The sequence below is a fragment of the Hemiscyllium ocellatum genome, chromosome 7, assembly GCF_020745735.1.
Source record: "Hemiscyllium ocellatum isolate sHemOce1 chromosome 7, sHemOce1.pat.X.cur, whole genome shotgun sequence".
Classification (NCBI taxonomy): domain Eukaryota; kingdom Metazoa; phylum Chordata; class Chondrichthyes; order Orectolobiformes; family Hemiscylliidae; genus Hemiscyllium; species Hemiscyllium ocellatum.
The window spans coordinates 46,346,603-46,364,750 of record NC_083407.1 but is presented as its reverse complement, the minus strand read 5'-3'; the positions used below and the strand labels follow the sequence as shown (position 1 = coordinate 46,364,750).

Below are 18,148 nucleotides of genomic sequence, written 5' to 3'. Positions count from 1 at the left end.
AGATGTGGGTGTGGGTGGGGGTGGGGTGTTCACTGTTAACTCTAGCTTTATATTATATTTGAATTCTCCTCATTTTATTGAGGAACACCTGGGTCAAGGGTGGGGCACTGGTTGGAAGAGGGTAAGATGGACTGTGGGAGAGGAAGGGACGCTCCCTGGGAACAAGGGAGAAAATCTCCAATTCGGAATGTTTTATATTTTTTATACTTAGAAAGAGTTTTTTGTTATATTGTTTTGAGTGTATCAGAGAATCTTTACTTTTGTAAATCTTGTATGCTCCATGCTCGAGATGTTCTAGATAGGGTTTCCCCTCCCGAGGGGTCTCGGATCTGTCCAGATGATTATGGCTGAACAGTCGGTTAAGTGGTGCACCTGGAATGTCAGGGGGAGTAATTCGCCAGTTAAAAGGAAGAAAATATTATCAAATCTTAAGAAGGAGAGAGTTGATATAGCTCTCCTACAGGAGACACACCTGTCGGATAAAGAACACTTAAAATTACGACAGGGCGGATTTGATCAGGCCTTTTTTTCCTCTTTTAATTCAAAAAGCAGGGGAGTCGTTATCCTTGTCCGGAAGAACTTCCCTTTGAAAATTCTAAATCAGATAAAAGACGAATCTGGACGATATATTTTGATTAAAGCCCTCATAAATGGAGAGGAATATGGGATCTTAAATGTATACTGCCCCCCGGCACACCCCTTTAAATTCATAACGGAAGCTTTTTCAAAACTGATGGCCTTTGGTGCCCGTCATACAATTATAGGGGGAGACTTTAATTGTATTATGGATCCGGAAATAGACAGGATTCCCAAGAGTGCCGCTGGAGTATCTCCCAGATCTAGACAACTGGCGGACCTGAATAAAGAATTAGGATTGGTAGATGTATGGAGATGTCTCCATCCACAGGGTAGAGATTTTTCTTTCTACTCTAATCCACATAAATGTCACACAAGAATTGATATGTTTTTTGCCCCATCGATTTTTCTAAACTCTATAGCAACCTGTAAAATAGGTACTATAGCAATCTCTGACCATGCCGCTGTATACATGGAAACTAAGGTAAAGAACAATGGGACATCTGCTTGGCATTGGCGTATGGACCCCTTCCTGATAAAAGATAGCAAATTTGTAAAGTACTTCTCCCAAGAACTTAAAACTTTTTTAGAAATTAATACTGGTACGGCTAGCAATCCGTCAATGATGTGGGAGACCATCAAAGCTTATGCACGAGGTTTGATCATCTCCTATTCAGCGACCCAAAGGAAAATGAAGGGAGAGCAACAGCGTCTGCTCGAAGCTCGCCTAAAAGCAGCCGAAACAGCATACGCTGATAGACCTTCTATCACAAAATTGCAGAGGATTACAGCTCTTAGGACAGCTTTAAACACCGCGCTTACTCAAACGGCTAAAAGGGAAATATTATTTGCGAAACAAAGATTATATGAATATGGCGACAAACCGGGTAGATACTTAGCATTTCTTGCAAAGAAAAAGAAAGCCCCTCAAACTATTCCGACCATCAAGGAAAGTACAGGTACCCTGACTCATGATCATAAAAAGATCAATGCGACCTTTAAAGAATTTTATTCTGAACTATATAGATCGCAGGATTGTGAAGATAGGATTAGGAGGATGCAGTCATTTTTTAAAAATTTGACCTTCCCGGGCCTGACTCCGGAACAGGTGTCGGCCCTAAATACCCCTTTAACAGTCCAAGAAATACTTGAGGCAATTAGGCAACTTCAGAGCGGAAAAGCACCGGGCCCGGATGGTTTTCAAGCTGAATTCTATAAAGAATTTACAGGAATATTGGTTGACCCACTTATGGATATGTATAATTTTGCGCATAGTCAGGTCTGTCTCCCGCCCACGCTGAAAGAAGCAAATATTTCTCTTATCCTCAAAAAAGGAAAAGACCCAGAAGATTGTGCATCTTACAGACCAATATCCTTACTAAATGTAGACTTTAAAATTCTTTCAAAAATGTTAGCACTAAGACTAGAAAGGGTACTGCCATATATTATAAAGGAGGACCAGACGGGATTTATTAAGGGCCGCAGATCATCCAATAATATCAGAAGGGTCTTGAATATGATCCAAGCCTGTCATCAGGGAAAGATACCAGGAGTAGTAATTTCATTGGATACGGAAAAGGCATTTGATAGGGTTGAATGGTCATATTTATTTTACACATTGGAAAGGTTTGGCGTTGGACAGGTGTTTACCAAATGGGTTTCAACATTGTATAATGACCCCAAAGCAGCTGTTATTACTAATGGGTTAAGATCGGATGGCTTCAGTGTGGGTAGGGGCTGCCGTCAAGGATGTCCTCTCTCACCATTGTTGTTTACACTGATAATCGAACCACTAGCAGAAGCCATCCGGACTGATCCTAATATAATGGCCCCGAGGATTGGTACAGGTAAACACAAAATTACCCTCTATGCAGATGACGTTCTCTTATTCCTCAGTAATCCTTTAATGTCAGTGCCTCGTCTAATTCAAGTTATTAATACATTTAGTACATTCTCAGGCTATAAAATTAATTTTTCAAAATCGGAAGCCATGCCAATGGGTGGTCTGGCTATGATACCCCACTTAATGGACGGATCCCCTTTTCCCTTCCGTTGGTCCCTGGAGGGCTTCTTATATTTAGGTATTTTTATCACGCCAGTATTTGATCAGCTGTATAGGGCTAATTTTGTACAATTGATGGAAAGGATAAGGCAGGACCTCCAGCGATGGAGAGACCTTCCGATTTCCTGGCTAGGGAGAATAGCATTAATTAAAATGAATGTTCTGCCCCGTCTCTTATATCCTATGAGAATGCTCCCGCTGATGCTGCCAAGGCTAGCCCTACGTAAATTATATGGCTGGTTGGGCTCCTTTATTTGGAACCATAGACGGCCCCTTATTAAGCTGAAGAAGCTACAGCTTCCACAGGCAAGGGGAGGACTGGACTTCCCAGACTTTAGGAAATATCAGTTGAGCTCCCTACTAAGTTACATAGCTGATTGGGTTTCATCTGATCCACAATCAATTTGGCTGGATATCGAAGCCTCCCAAGTAAAATACCCACTTATTAACCTTTTATTTTCAGATAAGAGGAAAATCATTACAGACCACTGTAAAAATCCCATAATATTAAACACAATTAAGGCCTGGAATATAATGTGGCAAAATGAGGGTAACTCACATAAAACATCCCCCCATGCACCAATAGTAGGCGCATGGGGATTCCAACCGGGGATTACAGATGCCACCTTTAAACTCTGGAGATCCAGGGGCATCTCATGCTTAGGGGACCTATTTAAAGATGGGATCCTGATGTCCTTTGAGCAGCTGCGTCTGAAATTCGGAATACCTAATGGGGATCTCTTTCGATACTTCCAAGTTCGAGATTATATACAGAGGAAGACTACATTAATAGATAGTCTTTATAAATCAGACAGAGAACGTAATGTCTTACGACCAGCGGGGGCATCCTCCGTCAGTACTATATACCATTTGCTACATGATGGAGTCTCAGGAGACATGGATGACCTGCTTAAAACATGGGAGCAGGACTTGGGGCTAGAAATCTCTGAGGATATGTGGAATGACATTTGGGAAAATGCTAGAAGAATTGCTATCTGTAACAGAACTCAGGCTATCCAACTAAAGATACTTCATAGGGCCCATATAGCTCCGGCTCGACTGGCAAAATTTAAGGCAGGAGCATCTCCAATGTGTCCCAAATGCAAAATAGAGGTGGGTACTCTTGTACATTGTCTGTGGACTTGTCAGAAAGTCCGCAGATACTGGACTAAAGTGGCAAATACCCTGACAGAAATTTTAGGAACGGAAATTAGGGTGGACCCTGTATCTCTCCTTTTGGGCTTTTCGAACCTCTCATCTCTGGATATGCATGGGAAGAGACTATTTTCTATTCTCTCTTTCTGTGCAAGGAAAAATATTTTGGTGAACTGGGTGGCTGACGGCCCCCCTGGACTTTCAAATTGGCACAGATTAATTATGGAGTATATCCCCCTTGACTTCCTCACAAATATGGTGCACCGAAAGACTGAATTATTTTATAAAATATGGCAGCCCTTTCTGAATTATATAAATGCAGATATTTCGGCTATCCTAACAAGGGCTTTTATTTAGTGAAAATTTCAGACCGGGCTGCTCCGGGGCCCCTTGGGAGAGGAATCCTGCGCGAATACGGGTTTTATTATATTTGATGTTTATACATTCCGAGCATGTAAGAGACTTAGGTATACACTCTGGTTAGTTATAGGTTAGATTAGTAGAAAGTTGAGTTTTTTTTTCTTTCTTTTTTCGTTTCTTTTTTTTTCTTTTTTTGTTTTCTTTCTTTCTCTTTTCTTTGTTAAATTATGACTATTGTATATATGATTTAATTGTACATCAATGTTTGTATTTGAGAGTTTTGTTTATTTTTGTAAATTTGCAAAAATGTTAAATTTCAATAAAAATATCTACAAAAAAAAAATGTCCATGAGAACATCTGCCAGCATGTCAGAGTATCCTCTGTGCCCTCTGCCAGGGATGTTACCTGGTCCAGCAGCCTTAAGTGAGTTGACTGCATTGAGTTTTCCTCACGTCAGCCATGGTAAGACACAACACCTGGTCATTGGGAGGGGAGATGGTCTTCCTCGCTGCCAAGTCATTTCGTGCCATAAACCATGCATAGAAGTTGTTCAACTCATCCAGGAGGGTGGCATGACCAGCACAATCAGGCAATGCTGCTCTGTGGTTGGTGATGGCCTGAATACCTTTCCACATGCTCCACATATCACTGCTGTCCTGAAAAGGGCTGCATATTCTTTGTGCGTATGCACACTTTGCCTCTGTGATGACCCGGGACAGATTGGCCCTCACTGTTGTTAGGGCTGCCTTGTCATCTGATCTGAAGGCTGAATCACGCGTCCTCACTGGTGCACACACCTTTGCGGTCATCAATGGCTTCTGGTTGGGAGAAGTGATGGTCTCAGAAACAGTGATGTTGTCAACGCACTTGCTAATGTAGCAAATCACTGAGGCCGTGTACTCCTCTAAGCTTTGACGTAGGTTTGCTCACTGGGCTGGAAGGTTCATTTCCAGACATTTCATTACCCTACTAGGTAACATCTTCGGTGGGCCTCAGGCAAAGCAATGCTGAAAATTCCTGCTTTCTATTTATATGCTTGGGTTTCTTTGGGATGGTGATGTTATTTCCTGTGGTGAAATAAACAGTCATGAAGAGCAGAAATAGCTCCTGCCGACCAAGAGCTTTCACCTGCTTCAGAACCGTTTTGACACATCTGCCGAACACTGTATGCTGGAATTAGCAGAACAGAGATTTGGTCTGAAGAGCAAAGGGGGGGGCAGGGCTCTGCCCTGAATGCATTGGGGATGTTTCTACAAACAAGGTCTGGCATGTAAGCCCCTCTTGTCGCAAAGTCCATATGCTGATGGAATTTAGGGAGCAGTCTTGAGATTCGCATGGTTAAAATCTCCAGCAACAATAAACAGTCCACAAATTAGGGTGTACGTTCTGCAGTTCACAAATAACCCCATACAGTTCATAGAGTGCCTCCTTAGTATTAGCACTGGGAGGAATATACACCTGACGATAAAGACAGCAGTGAATTTCCATGGCAAATAACATGGTCTGCATCTAACAATCATAAACGCCACCAGTGATGAGCAGTAACTGGAGACTAGCACAGAGTCCTTGCACCATTTTTGTTTTGATGTAGACACACAGATTCCCACCATGAGCCTTACTGCACAGAAGTGCATTTCTGTCAGCGCGAAACAAGGCAAGCCTGTCCAGGTGGATGGCAGTGTCTGGAATTCTGCTGCTAAGCCAAGTTTTTGTGAAAACAAGGACACAGCAGTCTCTAACCTCACTCTGAAAAGCCTACTACAGTCGGATGCAGTCCGGCTTGTTGTCCAAGGAGCAGACATTGGAGAGCAGAACGGATGGGAGATCGGGCCAGTTAGGGTTCAGTTTTAGCATGAACTTCTGCCTGCTTACTGCACTTCCACCGCCTTGCACACCACTTCCGATATCTCAACACCCGGCCACCGGCATCAGACGAGGCAAGGACTGGAGGCCTGGTCTCCTCAGCAAGCCAAGATGGCATAACTCCTTCAACAGCTCTCCATTCAGGTTTGTTTTCGGCCGGTTCCTGGATTGTAGCAGTGTTTGTCGACTGTAACACCGGGTTTACTGTTCCTGTTCCTCCTGTGCCTTAGAAAACTGAAATTAAGCAACCCTATGTCGGGAGAGGCCGCAGCGAGCTGCCACCGCACCACCGTTACAGAGCACTGACTCTAACAATGAGACTGCAGAGTACTTGGAAGTGGATTGTAAAATTGGGCTGACTTAATATGGCTTTGTCAAAGGGAAGTCATGCCTGACAAATCTGTTAGAATTCTTTGAAGAAGTAATGAGCAAGTTAAACTAAAGCAGGTCAGTGGACATGGTCTATTTGGATTTTCAGAAGGTGTCCAACAAGGTACCACAAAGGAGGCTGCCAAATAAGACAAGCCCATTATGTTAAAGGCAGGGATAGAAGATTGGATGACTGGCAGAGAACAAATTAAGGGTCTTTTTCAGGATCACAGCCGGTGACTAGTAGAGTTCTGCAGGCATCAATGTTGGGACCACAACTATTCATGTTATACTTTAATGTTTGGATCATAGGAACTGAAGACATTGTTACTATGTTTTAAGATGACACAAAGATTGGTGGAGGGCTCGGTGGTGTTGATGAAGTAGAAAGGTTGCAGAAGGACTGGAAAGGCTAGCAGAAAAGGCAAAGATGTGACAAATGGAACAGTGTCATAAATTGAGAGGTTATGCACTTTGGCAGGAAAAAAGGTATAGACTATTTTCTAAATAGGGAAAGGCTTTGGAAATCTGAAACAAAGGGACTTAGGAATCCTAGTTCAGGATTCTCTTAAGGCTAGCATGTAGGTTCAGTCAGCAGTTAGGAAGGCAAATGCAATGTTATCTTTAATTTCAAGAGGGCTAGAATAGGAGAGAGGTACTGCTGAGGTAATATAAGGCTGTGGTCAAATAACATCTGGAATATTCTGAGCACCCATATCTAAGGAAGGATGTGCCTGGCTTGGAGAAGGTCTAAGTGAGGTTTACAAGAACGATCTGTGGAATGAGTGGTTTGTCATATGAGGAATGGTTGAGGATTGTGGGTTTAGTACATGATGGAGTTTCGAAGAATGGGGGAGCTGCATCTCACTGAAATTTTTACAGCACAGAGAAAGGCATGGAGAAAATGTTTCAATTTGCAGGACAGAAGAGGATCTAACAGTGCAACCTCAGAGTGAAGGTGTGACCCTTTTGAACTGAGGTGAGGAGGAATTTCTTCAGCCAGAGGGTGGTCAAACTGTGGAGCTCATTGCCGCAGAAGATTTTGGAGGCCAAGTCAATAAGTGCATTTAAGACAAACATGGGTAGCTTCTTGATTACTAAAGGAATGAAAGGTTATAGGGACAAGGCAGGAGAATGGTGTTGAGGAATATGTCAGCTATGATTAAATGGCAGATCAAAGATTGATGAGCCAAAAAGCCTAAATATGCTTTTTTATGGCTTTACCAGGCTGACAGGATATCAGAAATGCTATGCCACAGGGCTCATGACTAAACCCTTAGCTCTTTACAATTTATGTAAAATAATTTAGATTAAGGGATTGAAGGTATGAAAGAAAAATTTGCTTATGACACAATGATAGATAGGAAAGTGAGTTATGAAGATGGCATTTGGATCTTACAAAGAAATATAGATAGGCTAAGTGTATGGACAAAGATTTGGCAAATGGAATAGATGAAAAAACGTGACACTGGCAAAGAAAAAATGAAAAAGCATATTACTTATATAGTGAGAGTTTGCAGATCTCTGGTATCAGAGATCTGAGTGTCCTCATCAATGATTCACACAGTTTAGTATGCATTCAGCAAGTAATCGGGAAAGTGAATAGACTTGCTATAGAAAGGATTTTATTAAATTGGAAAGGGTTCAGAAAAGATTTACCAAGTTGTTGCCAGGACTGGAAGGTTTGAGCTTGTGGATAGGCTAAACACTTTTCTACTGGAGCACAGCAAGTTGAGGGATGACCTTATTGAGGTTTATAAAATTATGGGTGGCATAGAGTAGGGGAGGGTAGGGGAGTTCAAAACGAGGGGCACATTTTTAAGATGTGAGGAAAAAGATTTAACTGAGACCTGAGAGACACCTTTTTCACAAAATTCATACGTGGAATGAACTGCCAGAGGAAGTGGAAGGATCAGATGCAGTTATGACATTTAAAAGACATTTAGATAGGTACATTAATAGGAAAGGTTTTAGAGGGATATGGACCAAAAGTTGGCAAGTGGGACTAGTTTAATTTAGGAAACTTGATCAGCATGGATTAGTTGAACTAAAAGGTTTATTCCCATGTTGTATGACTATCATATCATGGTTTATTGTGAGGGGAGAAAGTGAGGTCTGCAGATGCTGGAGATCAAAGCTGAAAATGTGTTGCTGGAAAAGCGCAGCAGGTCAGGCAGCATCCAAGGAACAGGAAATTCGATGTTTCGGGCATAAGCCCTTTATCAGGAATGAGGAAAGCGTGAGGAGAATTAATTATTGTGAGGGGAATTAATTATTAAAGTAGCGAGGTTTGGCATCAGTTATATAGGGCATTTTTGAGTCCGCATTTAGAGCACTGCATAAAACACTGATCACACTACATTTACAGAAAGATGTTAATGTGTTGGGAGCACGTGAAACGGTTTACTAGACTAATATGCAGAATGGAGTGGAATGCCTTATGAGAAAAGGCTAGACCTACATCCTTAGAATTTAGAAGAGTCAGAGGTGATTTAATTAAAATCCTAGGGGATATGATCAGGTTGATATTGGAAGCAATTTATACATGCGACAATGCAGAACTAGTGGTCATAGTTTAAAAACAAGGGGCACCCATTCAAAAGAGATGATGAAGCACTTTTTTTCTCAGAGGGTTGAAAGTCTTTGGAATGCCCCACCTTAAAACAGATTTGGTACAGAATCTTTAAATATTTTTTAAAAAGAGGCAGATATATTTTTAACTACCAAGGGGGTGAAAGATTATCGGTGATATGTAAGAATATGGAGTTGAGGTCACAATGGGATCAATGTCATCTTACTGAATAGCAGAACAGGCTCAAAAGGCTGAGTGATCTACTTTTGTTCCTTGTTTGTAATTTCCATTTTAAAATAAACTCTGCTGATAGTTTTCTCTTTCTCTATTTCTGACCTGCTAACTAACCTTCCCAAATCAATTTACGATTTAAATTAATACAATTTCAGTTACATGACAGTATAACAGGAGCACTGAACAAAGTTTACTTAATCTTATTGAGATATTATAGCAATACTTTAGGCAGTTGATATAAATAAAGAGTATTGGAACAGTAGCTGAGACAGGGTTTTCCTTTGGAAAGCAATCATAACATGGTAAATTTTGGGATTCAGTTTGAGAGTGAAAAGCATGAGTTATAAACAATTCTGCAAAACCTAAATATGGGTAACTATAAAGGAATGAGGATCACAGTGGCTAGAATAGATTGGGAATGAAGTTCAGTAGAAAAATGGTTGATGAACAATAGTAGATGTCTAAGAAAATTGTTCATGCCATAGAATAAAGTTATAGCCCAGTGAAGAAGGATTTTAGGAAGGGGGTAAACTGATGCAGAACACCATATGAAAGAAAAAAAACTTATGATGTGGCAAAGATTAGTGGTAGACCAATGGATTGAGGAAGCTTAAAAAACCAACAAAAGCTTAGCAAAAAAATTAAAAAGTGTAAAAAAAACTAATACCATAAACTAATGAGTAATAATAAAATGGACAGCAAGAGTTTCTTTAAACGTTTAAAGAAAAAGTCAAAGTTAACATAGGCTTTTCAGAGATTGAGACTGAGAAATTATAATGGAGACACAGAAAATTACAAAGGAGCTATGTAAATACTTCACATGAGCTTTCATTGCAGAAGACATTAAAAGCAGTTCAAAAATTCTAAACCAAGAGCCAAAAAGTAGGGAAGAATATACTTGAGTACAAAGGAAACCAATGGAGCTAATGCTGATCGTTCCCCTGGACCTGATAAGTTAACTCCCAGGATCCTAGTTACGATGATAGTGAATGCACTGGCTGTAATCTTCTAAGAATCCTTGGATTCTGAAAGAGTCCCAGACAACTGGTAAAATATCAGTGTAACACCCTTATTAAATATGGAAGAGAAAGAAAACACAAAAAAACTATACATCAGTCAGCTTAACATCAAACACGGGAAAATGTTCAAGTCTAAAATAAAGGATGCAAATTTAATAATCAAGCACAGTTAGCATGTCTTTATCAAGGAGAAATCATGCCTGACAAATTTATTAGAATTCTATAAGGAGGTAACAAGCAGGATAGATAAGAGGGAACCATTAGGTGCAATATGTTCTGATTTCCAAAAGGCATTTGATAAGGTACTGCACATAGAAGCTTCTTAACAAGATGAAAGCCCATGAGTTTGGGGGAGTGTATCAGTATGGAAGATTAGCTAATTAATAGAATGCAGATTTGGGACAAAGACAGCAGTTTCAGAAAGGCAACCTATCACTAGAGGATTGTCACAAGAATTAGTGCAGGGACCACAATGATTTATAATATTTATTCATGATTTGAATGAAGAAAGTGAATGCACTATTGCAAAGTTGGCAGACACTACAAAATGGGCATGAAACTAAGAATTGAGGGTTTTGTACATTGGCAGGAAAAAGAACTGAATATTACTTAAATGGAGAAAGATTGCTGAAATCTACAGCACAGTGAAATTTGGGGGTCCTTATACATCAACCACAAAAAAACTAGCATTCAAGGTCAGCAGCTAATAAAGAAGGAAAATTGACTGTTGACCTTTATCAGAAAGGGAATGGAACATAAAGAAAAGGAAGTTTTGCAAAAACTACACAACCACAACTAGAATACAGCGAATAATTCTTTCACATCCAGCCCCAGTTGACCTTGAGAAGATGGTTGAGAGTGTGGTGCTGAGAAAGCACAGCAGGTCAGGCAGCATCTCAGGAGCTGAAAAATCAATGTTTCAGGCAAAAACCCTTCATCAGGAATGTCTGACCTGCTGTGCTTTACCCAGCACCACAGTCGACTCGAATCTCCAGCATCTGCAGTCCTCACTTTCACCTTGTGAAGATGGTGGTGAGCCGCCATCTTGTACAACTGCAGTTCATTTGGTACAAGTAGACCTACAATGCCATTTAGGAGGGAGTTCTAGGATTTTGATGCTGAAGGAACATTGATATATTTCCAAATCTAGACGGTGAGGTGCCAGTTTTCCCATGTATCTGATGTTCTTGCTGTTTCAGATGATAGTAGTAGTGGGTTTGGAAGGTGCTATCTAAAGAGTATAATTGAACATTTTTGGTCCCCTTATTAAAAGAAAGATATACTGACATTGGTGGAGTCCACAGAAGGTTCACTAGGTCAATCCTGGGTATGAAAAGGCTTTTTTTATGAAAAGAGGTGAAGAGCTTATGCTTGAAATGCCAACACATTCCTGAAGAAGAGCTTATGCTTGAAACATTGACTCTCTTGCTCCTTCGATGCTGCCTGACCAGCCGTGCTTTTCTACCGCCACACTTTTTTACTTTGAACTCCAGCATCTGCAGTCCTCACTTTCTGCTAGGTCGAACCCGTACTCATTGCAGTTCAGCAGAATGAGAGGTAATCTTATTAAAACATAACAGGATTTCACAGCATAGACTTGGACAGCACATTTCCCTCTTGCTATAGTCTAGGACCAGAGGGCAAAATCAGCGGACTGAAATAGGGGTCAAATAGCCTACTTCTGCTCTTATATCTTACGTTTTGAAGTCACTTGTGGAATTCAGAATTTTCTGGATTGCACAAAAATGTCATAATTCCTAACCCCAACTGTGAGAACTGCAAACTCTATAAAGTTAAATATTTACCTGAAGCATAAATAATGATAAAACATGATAAAACTGTAAAGAAAATAATTTACTTATTTAAATATGTATTTTCATGCTTCGAATTCCAAAAAGCCATGCAATAATGACTCTGATGAGATGCTTGGATCTGCTCAGAAAATCTTTGGAAAACTGACATTTCTGAACAACAGATTTTTGGACTGGTGAATTGGAATAATATAAATTCTTAATTTGCATGCAGGAGCACAAGTAAGTGCCTCCCTTACAGTCTAGAACAAGGATAACAATCAATGCTACCGAAATTTATTTCATAATTCTGACCAATTGAGCCAATGTCAAGAATTGTCAAATTGCTAGACATCTGATATCAATAATTTAGGACTAAAACTTAACATTTGAAGTTTAAACTTGGATCATACTTGCTGTGCGCAAGCAATTATTGTTGATTAGCAAATTAAGGTTCCCATTTAGCTTTTATGAAATGTGGCTACTTAAGAATAAGCCAATTCAAATTCAAGATAAAGTTACAATTACTTACATATTAAAGTTTAGTCATAAGCATCCCCACCTGTCCAATTCAGCTTCCAGCTGACAGTATGCTGCATAGGCTACAATATCCTCTTGTCCACAACGTTCTGTAGTCAGTGCACTCACATAAAGCAAAAAGTCAGCATCTGTGACACCTGGACCATCGGTTAACCCTGCAGACCCACAGGATTTTCCATTTTCACTACACACCCTACATTGCTGGATAGATATCAAACAAATGTTAATAAACCAGACTATTCATACCTGAATTATATTGAGAATATAATTCTACAGAGATAAAAGATTGGTGCACACCAAATTTCATTTAATATGCCATCAAGAAAATGTTTTGGGCACAGCTGTGCTTCCTCATATTAACACAACTTTTGAATAATAGACATATGATTTCGAAAGAAGAAATGGTCAAATAAAGAAAAATGTTCTTGATGTGTATATACTATTGTGAGTGAGGAGCAAAAACAAAACGTACCAATGATATGAAATATCAACAGGTAAAATATCAGCGAACAATGGATGCCTTCTCAACTTCCAAATCGCAGATCTCATTTCAACAAAGAGCAATGGAGGTGTGATCATTGAATACTTTTAAGCCTGAGTTACATAGATTCTTGGCTGACAATGGAATTAAAGCATATATTGGGAACATAGAAAAGTTGAGGCCATACACAGAACAGCCACAACCTTATTAAATGGCACTGCAAGCATAAAGAGCCAAATTTATCTCTCCACCCTGGAGGCTTCCTGCCTCAATTCCTGATGAAGGGCTTTTGCCTGAAACATCGATTTTCCTGCTGCTCGGATGCTGCCTCACCTGCTGTGCTTTTCCAGCAGCACTCTGATCTAAACTTAAAGAGCCAAGTGGCCTAACCCAGCTTCTAATTAGAGTTATAGAGTACAGAAACAGGCGCTTTGATCCAAGTATCCAAGCTGACCAGGTTTCCTAAACTGAACCATTTGACTTTATTTGGTCCATATCCCGCTAAACCTTTCTAACCCAGTACTGCCGTAAACATCTTTTAAACGTTGAAATTTCACCCATCTCGAATACTTAAGATTTCATGTTCAACAGAATGAGGACTTAGCAGAAGGTAGAAGAGAAAGATCATTCTAACTGAATAAATACCTTGCTTATCCAAAATACATTTTGCAATTTTACTGTAATATAAAGAGTTGATTGACTTAGAAATGAAATGAAACACAATTAGCTTGTATACCAACACATGAAACAACACTGAGGATCTAGGATCTACTAATTTTAATTCAAAATCCATCAAGTCAAACGATCTATCACCGTAGACCAATTTCCATGTTACTTATATAATTCACTCATTTGAATTCAGCAATGTAACATTTTTGTTACAAAAAGAGTTACATGAATTATACTGTATACCTTGTAACTCTTCATATCTCACTGTGAGTCTACATGAGAGAACCAGTAGCATCAATGGGCTGCAAGCAATGGGAATTAGTTGTTTTACATAGAAAGCAGTAAACAGACACATATCAGAATGTGAATATCATTATGGTTTCCACACCTGAGGCAAATACTGTATGGAAGAGGCTCCTATTGTAATCGGTGATACAAGCGAGCCAAGAGGTGAGGATTTAAACAGGGACACAAGGTGTCTAAATGGTGTGTTTGGCACACATGTTAACATGAATGCTGATATCAAATATCCACTGAATTTAATTACAAAGCTAACTTCTGCTGCCATTGCAAATAGATTATGAATTGAGGAAGGAAAGCCATGATGAAAGTAAGCACAACTCCATCACTCAATCATGTGAATCCCAGGGAATATATTTAATTATAGCGCCTGTTATACCATACATGGTATTGCAATAAGGTGCTTTTAAAATGCTATCAGGCTACATTAGTTCTAAAACAACAGGTGCATCTTTTTTGCATGACTACCAAGTAGAAATTATGAGCGGAATTAAGAGTCATACCAGATGCAAATGTTAATTCTGTTCCTCTTTTCACAGGTGTTGCCAGATCTATTGAGTTTCACGAGATTCTCTGCATGCACTTCAGATTTCCAGCATCAGCAGTATTCTGCTTTTAGCCTGCTGTTGTTTAACCAACAGTCATCAAGGACTCACTATCTTTAGTGCTCATCCAACAAACTCTGCTTCAAAATCAGGGAAGCCCCAAGGAAAGCCACTCTCATCCTTTCTTACAAATCCTCTCACAACTCCAGACAGTGATCATTGTGGTGCCTAACATCCACCCGCACTCACCAATGTGGGGATGCGTGCTTCTGCCCAGATAACTGCCTGATTACTTGGTAATTGCATAGGTTTATAAAGAGAAGCAACACAGGGTTCCAAGCAGTTTTCTAAGCAGTGGGCAAGACACCCATTGCATGTATTAAATTCTGCCCTAAAATTCAGGATTCTATTAAGAGTAAATTAAGTTTGAAGAAGTGGAAAATGACTAACGTAACAGATTTTGAAAAACTGTCAATCAGGCAGATTAATTTATGATAGAGAAGATTTTGGCCTCTTTATAGATAGAATTAATATCTAGAATCATAGAGTCATAGCGATGTACAGCATGAAAACAGACCCTTTGATCTAACTCGCCCATGCTGACCAGTATCCTAACCTAATCTACTCTCATTTGCCAGCACTTGGCCCATATCACTCCAAACCCTTTCTATTCATACACCCATCCAGATGCCTTTTAAATGCTGTAACTGTACCATCCTCCACCACTTCCTCTGGCAGCTCATTCCATACACACACTAACCCCTGTGAAAAAGTTGCCACTGAGGTCCCTTTTATATCTTTTCTCTCTCACCCTAAATCTCTAGTTCTGGATTCTCCCACCCCAGGGAAAAGGTTTTGTCTATTTATCCTTCCCATGCCCCTCATAACTTGATAAACCTCCATAACGTCACGCCTCGGTCTCCGATGCTCCAGGGAAAACAGCCACAGCCTATTCAGCCTCTCCCTATAGCTCAAATTCTCCAACTCTGGCAACATCCTTGTAAAACTTTTCTGAACCCCTTTTCAAGTTTCACAACATCCTTCCGATAAGGAGTCCAGAATTGCATGCAGTATACCAAAAGTGGCCTAATCAATGTCCTGTAGAGCTGCAACATGACTTCTCAACTCCTATATTCAAGGCACTGACCAATAAAGAAAGCATACCAAACGCCTTCTGCGCTATCCTATCTACCTGCAACTACACATTCAAGGAACTATGAGCCTGTACTCCAAGGTCTCTTTGTTCAGCAACACTCCCCAGGACCTAACTGTTAAGTGCATGAGTCCTGCTCTGATTTGCTTTTCCAAAATGCAGCACTTTGCATTTATCTAAATTAAACTTCATCTGCAGCTCCTCAGCCCATTGGCCCATCTGATCAAGATCCCACTGTACTCTGAGATTACCTTCTTTGCTGTCCATTACACCTTCAATTTTGTTGTAATTCGCAAACGTACTAACTGTACCTCCTACGTTCACATCCAAATCATTTACATAAATGAGATGAATCAAAAATAATTAGAAACGCATAGTGTAGATTTCAGAAACAAATCTTTGCATCATCTACAAACTTAGCAACGCTGCCTTCAGTTCCTTTGGCCAAATTGTTGGCAAATTGGATCAAAAAGTTTTAAAAGGAAAGGAAACATAAGAATTACAGACAGTCTCTCACAATCATTAGAGAGCAATAGTGTCCCAGAGAAGTTGTTTGGATACAGGCAGTGAAGAAGTGATCTGATTTTGATATACATTTGACTGAAGTGGCACATTTGTTGATGTTATTGAATTGGGCTGAAATGAAGTTTAAATAAATGAGGAGAAATTACGCAGCTTAGGCCTATATTTGGCAGAGTTTATAAAGGTAAGTGTAAAACCAATTGATGTATACACAATACTAAAGGGGAAATAAGAGGTCACAGTTTTAGGCTAAAGGGCAGCATATTTAAAATAAACATGAGGAGGAATTACTTCTCTCAAAGTGTTGTGAATCTGTGGAATTCACTACCCTAGAGTGTGGTGGGCACTGAATATATTCAAGATGAAGACAGACTGGCTTTTTATTAGTAATGAGTTGAAGGATTATGGCAGCAAACAAGAAAGTGGAGTTGGGTCAATAGCCTGAAAGGTGGGAATGGAGTTTAATTTGGATAAATGTGAGGTGCTGCATTTTGGTACCACGAACAAGGACAGGACTTAGAACATAGAACAATACAGTGCAATACAAGCAATACAATACTGAACAGGCCCTTCGGCCCATTACGTTGCGCTGACCTGTGGATTCATCTAAGCCCAACCCCCTACACTATCCCTCATCATCCATGTGCTTATCTAAGGATTGTTTAAATCTCACTAATGTTGCTGAGTTAATTACAGTGGCAGGCAGGGCATTCCACACAATTACCACTCTCCAAGTAATGAACCTACCTCTGACATCTATCTTAAATCTATCACCCCTCAATTTGTAACTATGCCCCCTCGTACAAGCTGATGTCATCATCTCAGGAAAAAGACTTTCACTGTCTACCTGATCTAATCCTCTGACCATCTTGTATGATTCTATCAAATCCTCTCCTAATCATCTTTCCAATGAGAACAGACCCAAGTCTCTCAGCCTTTCCTCGTAAGACCTTTCCTCCAGACCAGGCAACATCCTGGTAAATCTCCTCCGCACTGTTTCCAATGCTGCCACATCCTTTCTGTAATGGGGCAACCAGAATTGTACACGATATTCCAAGTGAGACCACACTAGCGTGATGTATAGTTGCAGCATGACATCACAGCTCTGTAACTCAATCCCTCTACCAATGAAACCTAACACACCATATGCCTTCTTAACAACACTATCAACCTGGGTGGCAACTTTCAGGGATCTACGTAATGGACTCCAAGATCCCTCTGCACATCGACACTACTAAGAATCTTTCCATTGACCCAGTATTCTGCCTCCCTGTTATTCTTCCCAAAGTGAATCACCTCACATATATCTGCACTGAACTGTACTTGCCACCTCTCAGCCCAGTTCTGCAGTTTATCCAAGTCCCCCTGCAACCTGCAACATTCTTCCACACTGTCCACCATTCCACCAACTTCAGTGCCATCTGCAAACTTACTAGCTCACCTATGCCTGCATCCATTTATAAAATTGACAAACAGCTGTGGTCCCAAAACAGATCCTTGCGGTACACCAATAGTAACCGGACTCTAGGCTGAATATTTTCAATCAACCACCACTCGCTGCCTTCTTACAGAAAGCCAGTTTCTAATCCAAACTATTAAATTACCCTCAATTCCATGCCTCTGCATTTTCACCAACAGCCTACCATGCGGAACCTTATCAAAAGCTTTACTGAAGTCACGTACATCACGTCAACTGCCCTACCCTCATCCACATGCTTGGTCACCTTCTCAAAAAACTCAATGAGGTTTGTGAGACATGACCTGCTCTTGACAAAACCATGCTAGATGCTGATCAATCCTATCTCTTATAATCCTTTCCAAAACTTTTCCTAGAACAGGCATAAGGCTCACTGGTCTATAATTACCTGGGTTACCTCTACTGCCCTTCTTGAACAAAGGCAGAACATTTGCAACCCTCCAGTCCCCTGGTACCTAAC

The 18,148-nt window shown here is 40.3% G+C and overlaps 1 protein-coding gene across 1 annotated transcript in view; it reads right to left on the bottom strand.

Annotated features, from left to right (window-relative positions):
• Positions 1-18,148, bottom strand: part of lmln (leishmanolysin-like (metallopeptidase M8 family)) — a 79,780-nt gene that overhangs the window by 31,981 nt on the left and 29,651 nt on the right. The window contains exon 6 of the mRNA XM_060827858.1: positions 12,564-12,742. Within this exon, the coding sequence (XP_060683841.1) occupies positions 12,564-12,742 (179 nt within the window). The remainder of the gene's footprint in view (positions 1-12,563; positions 12,743-18,148) is intronic.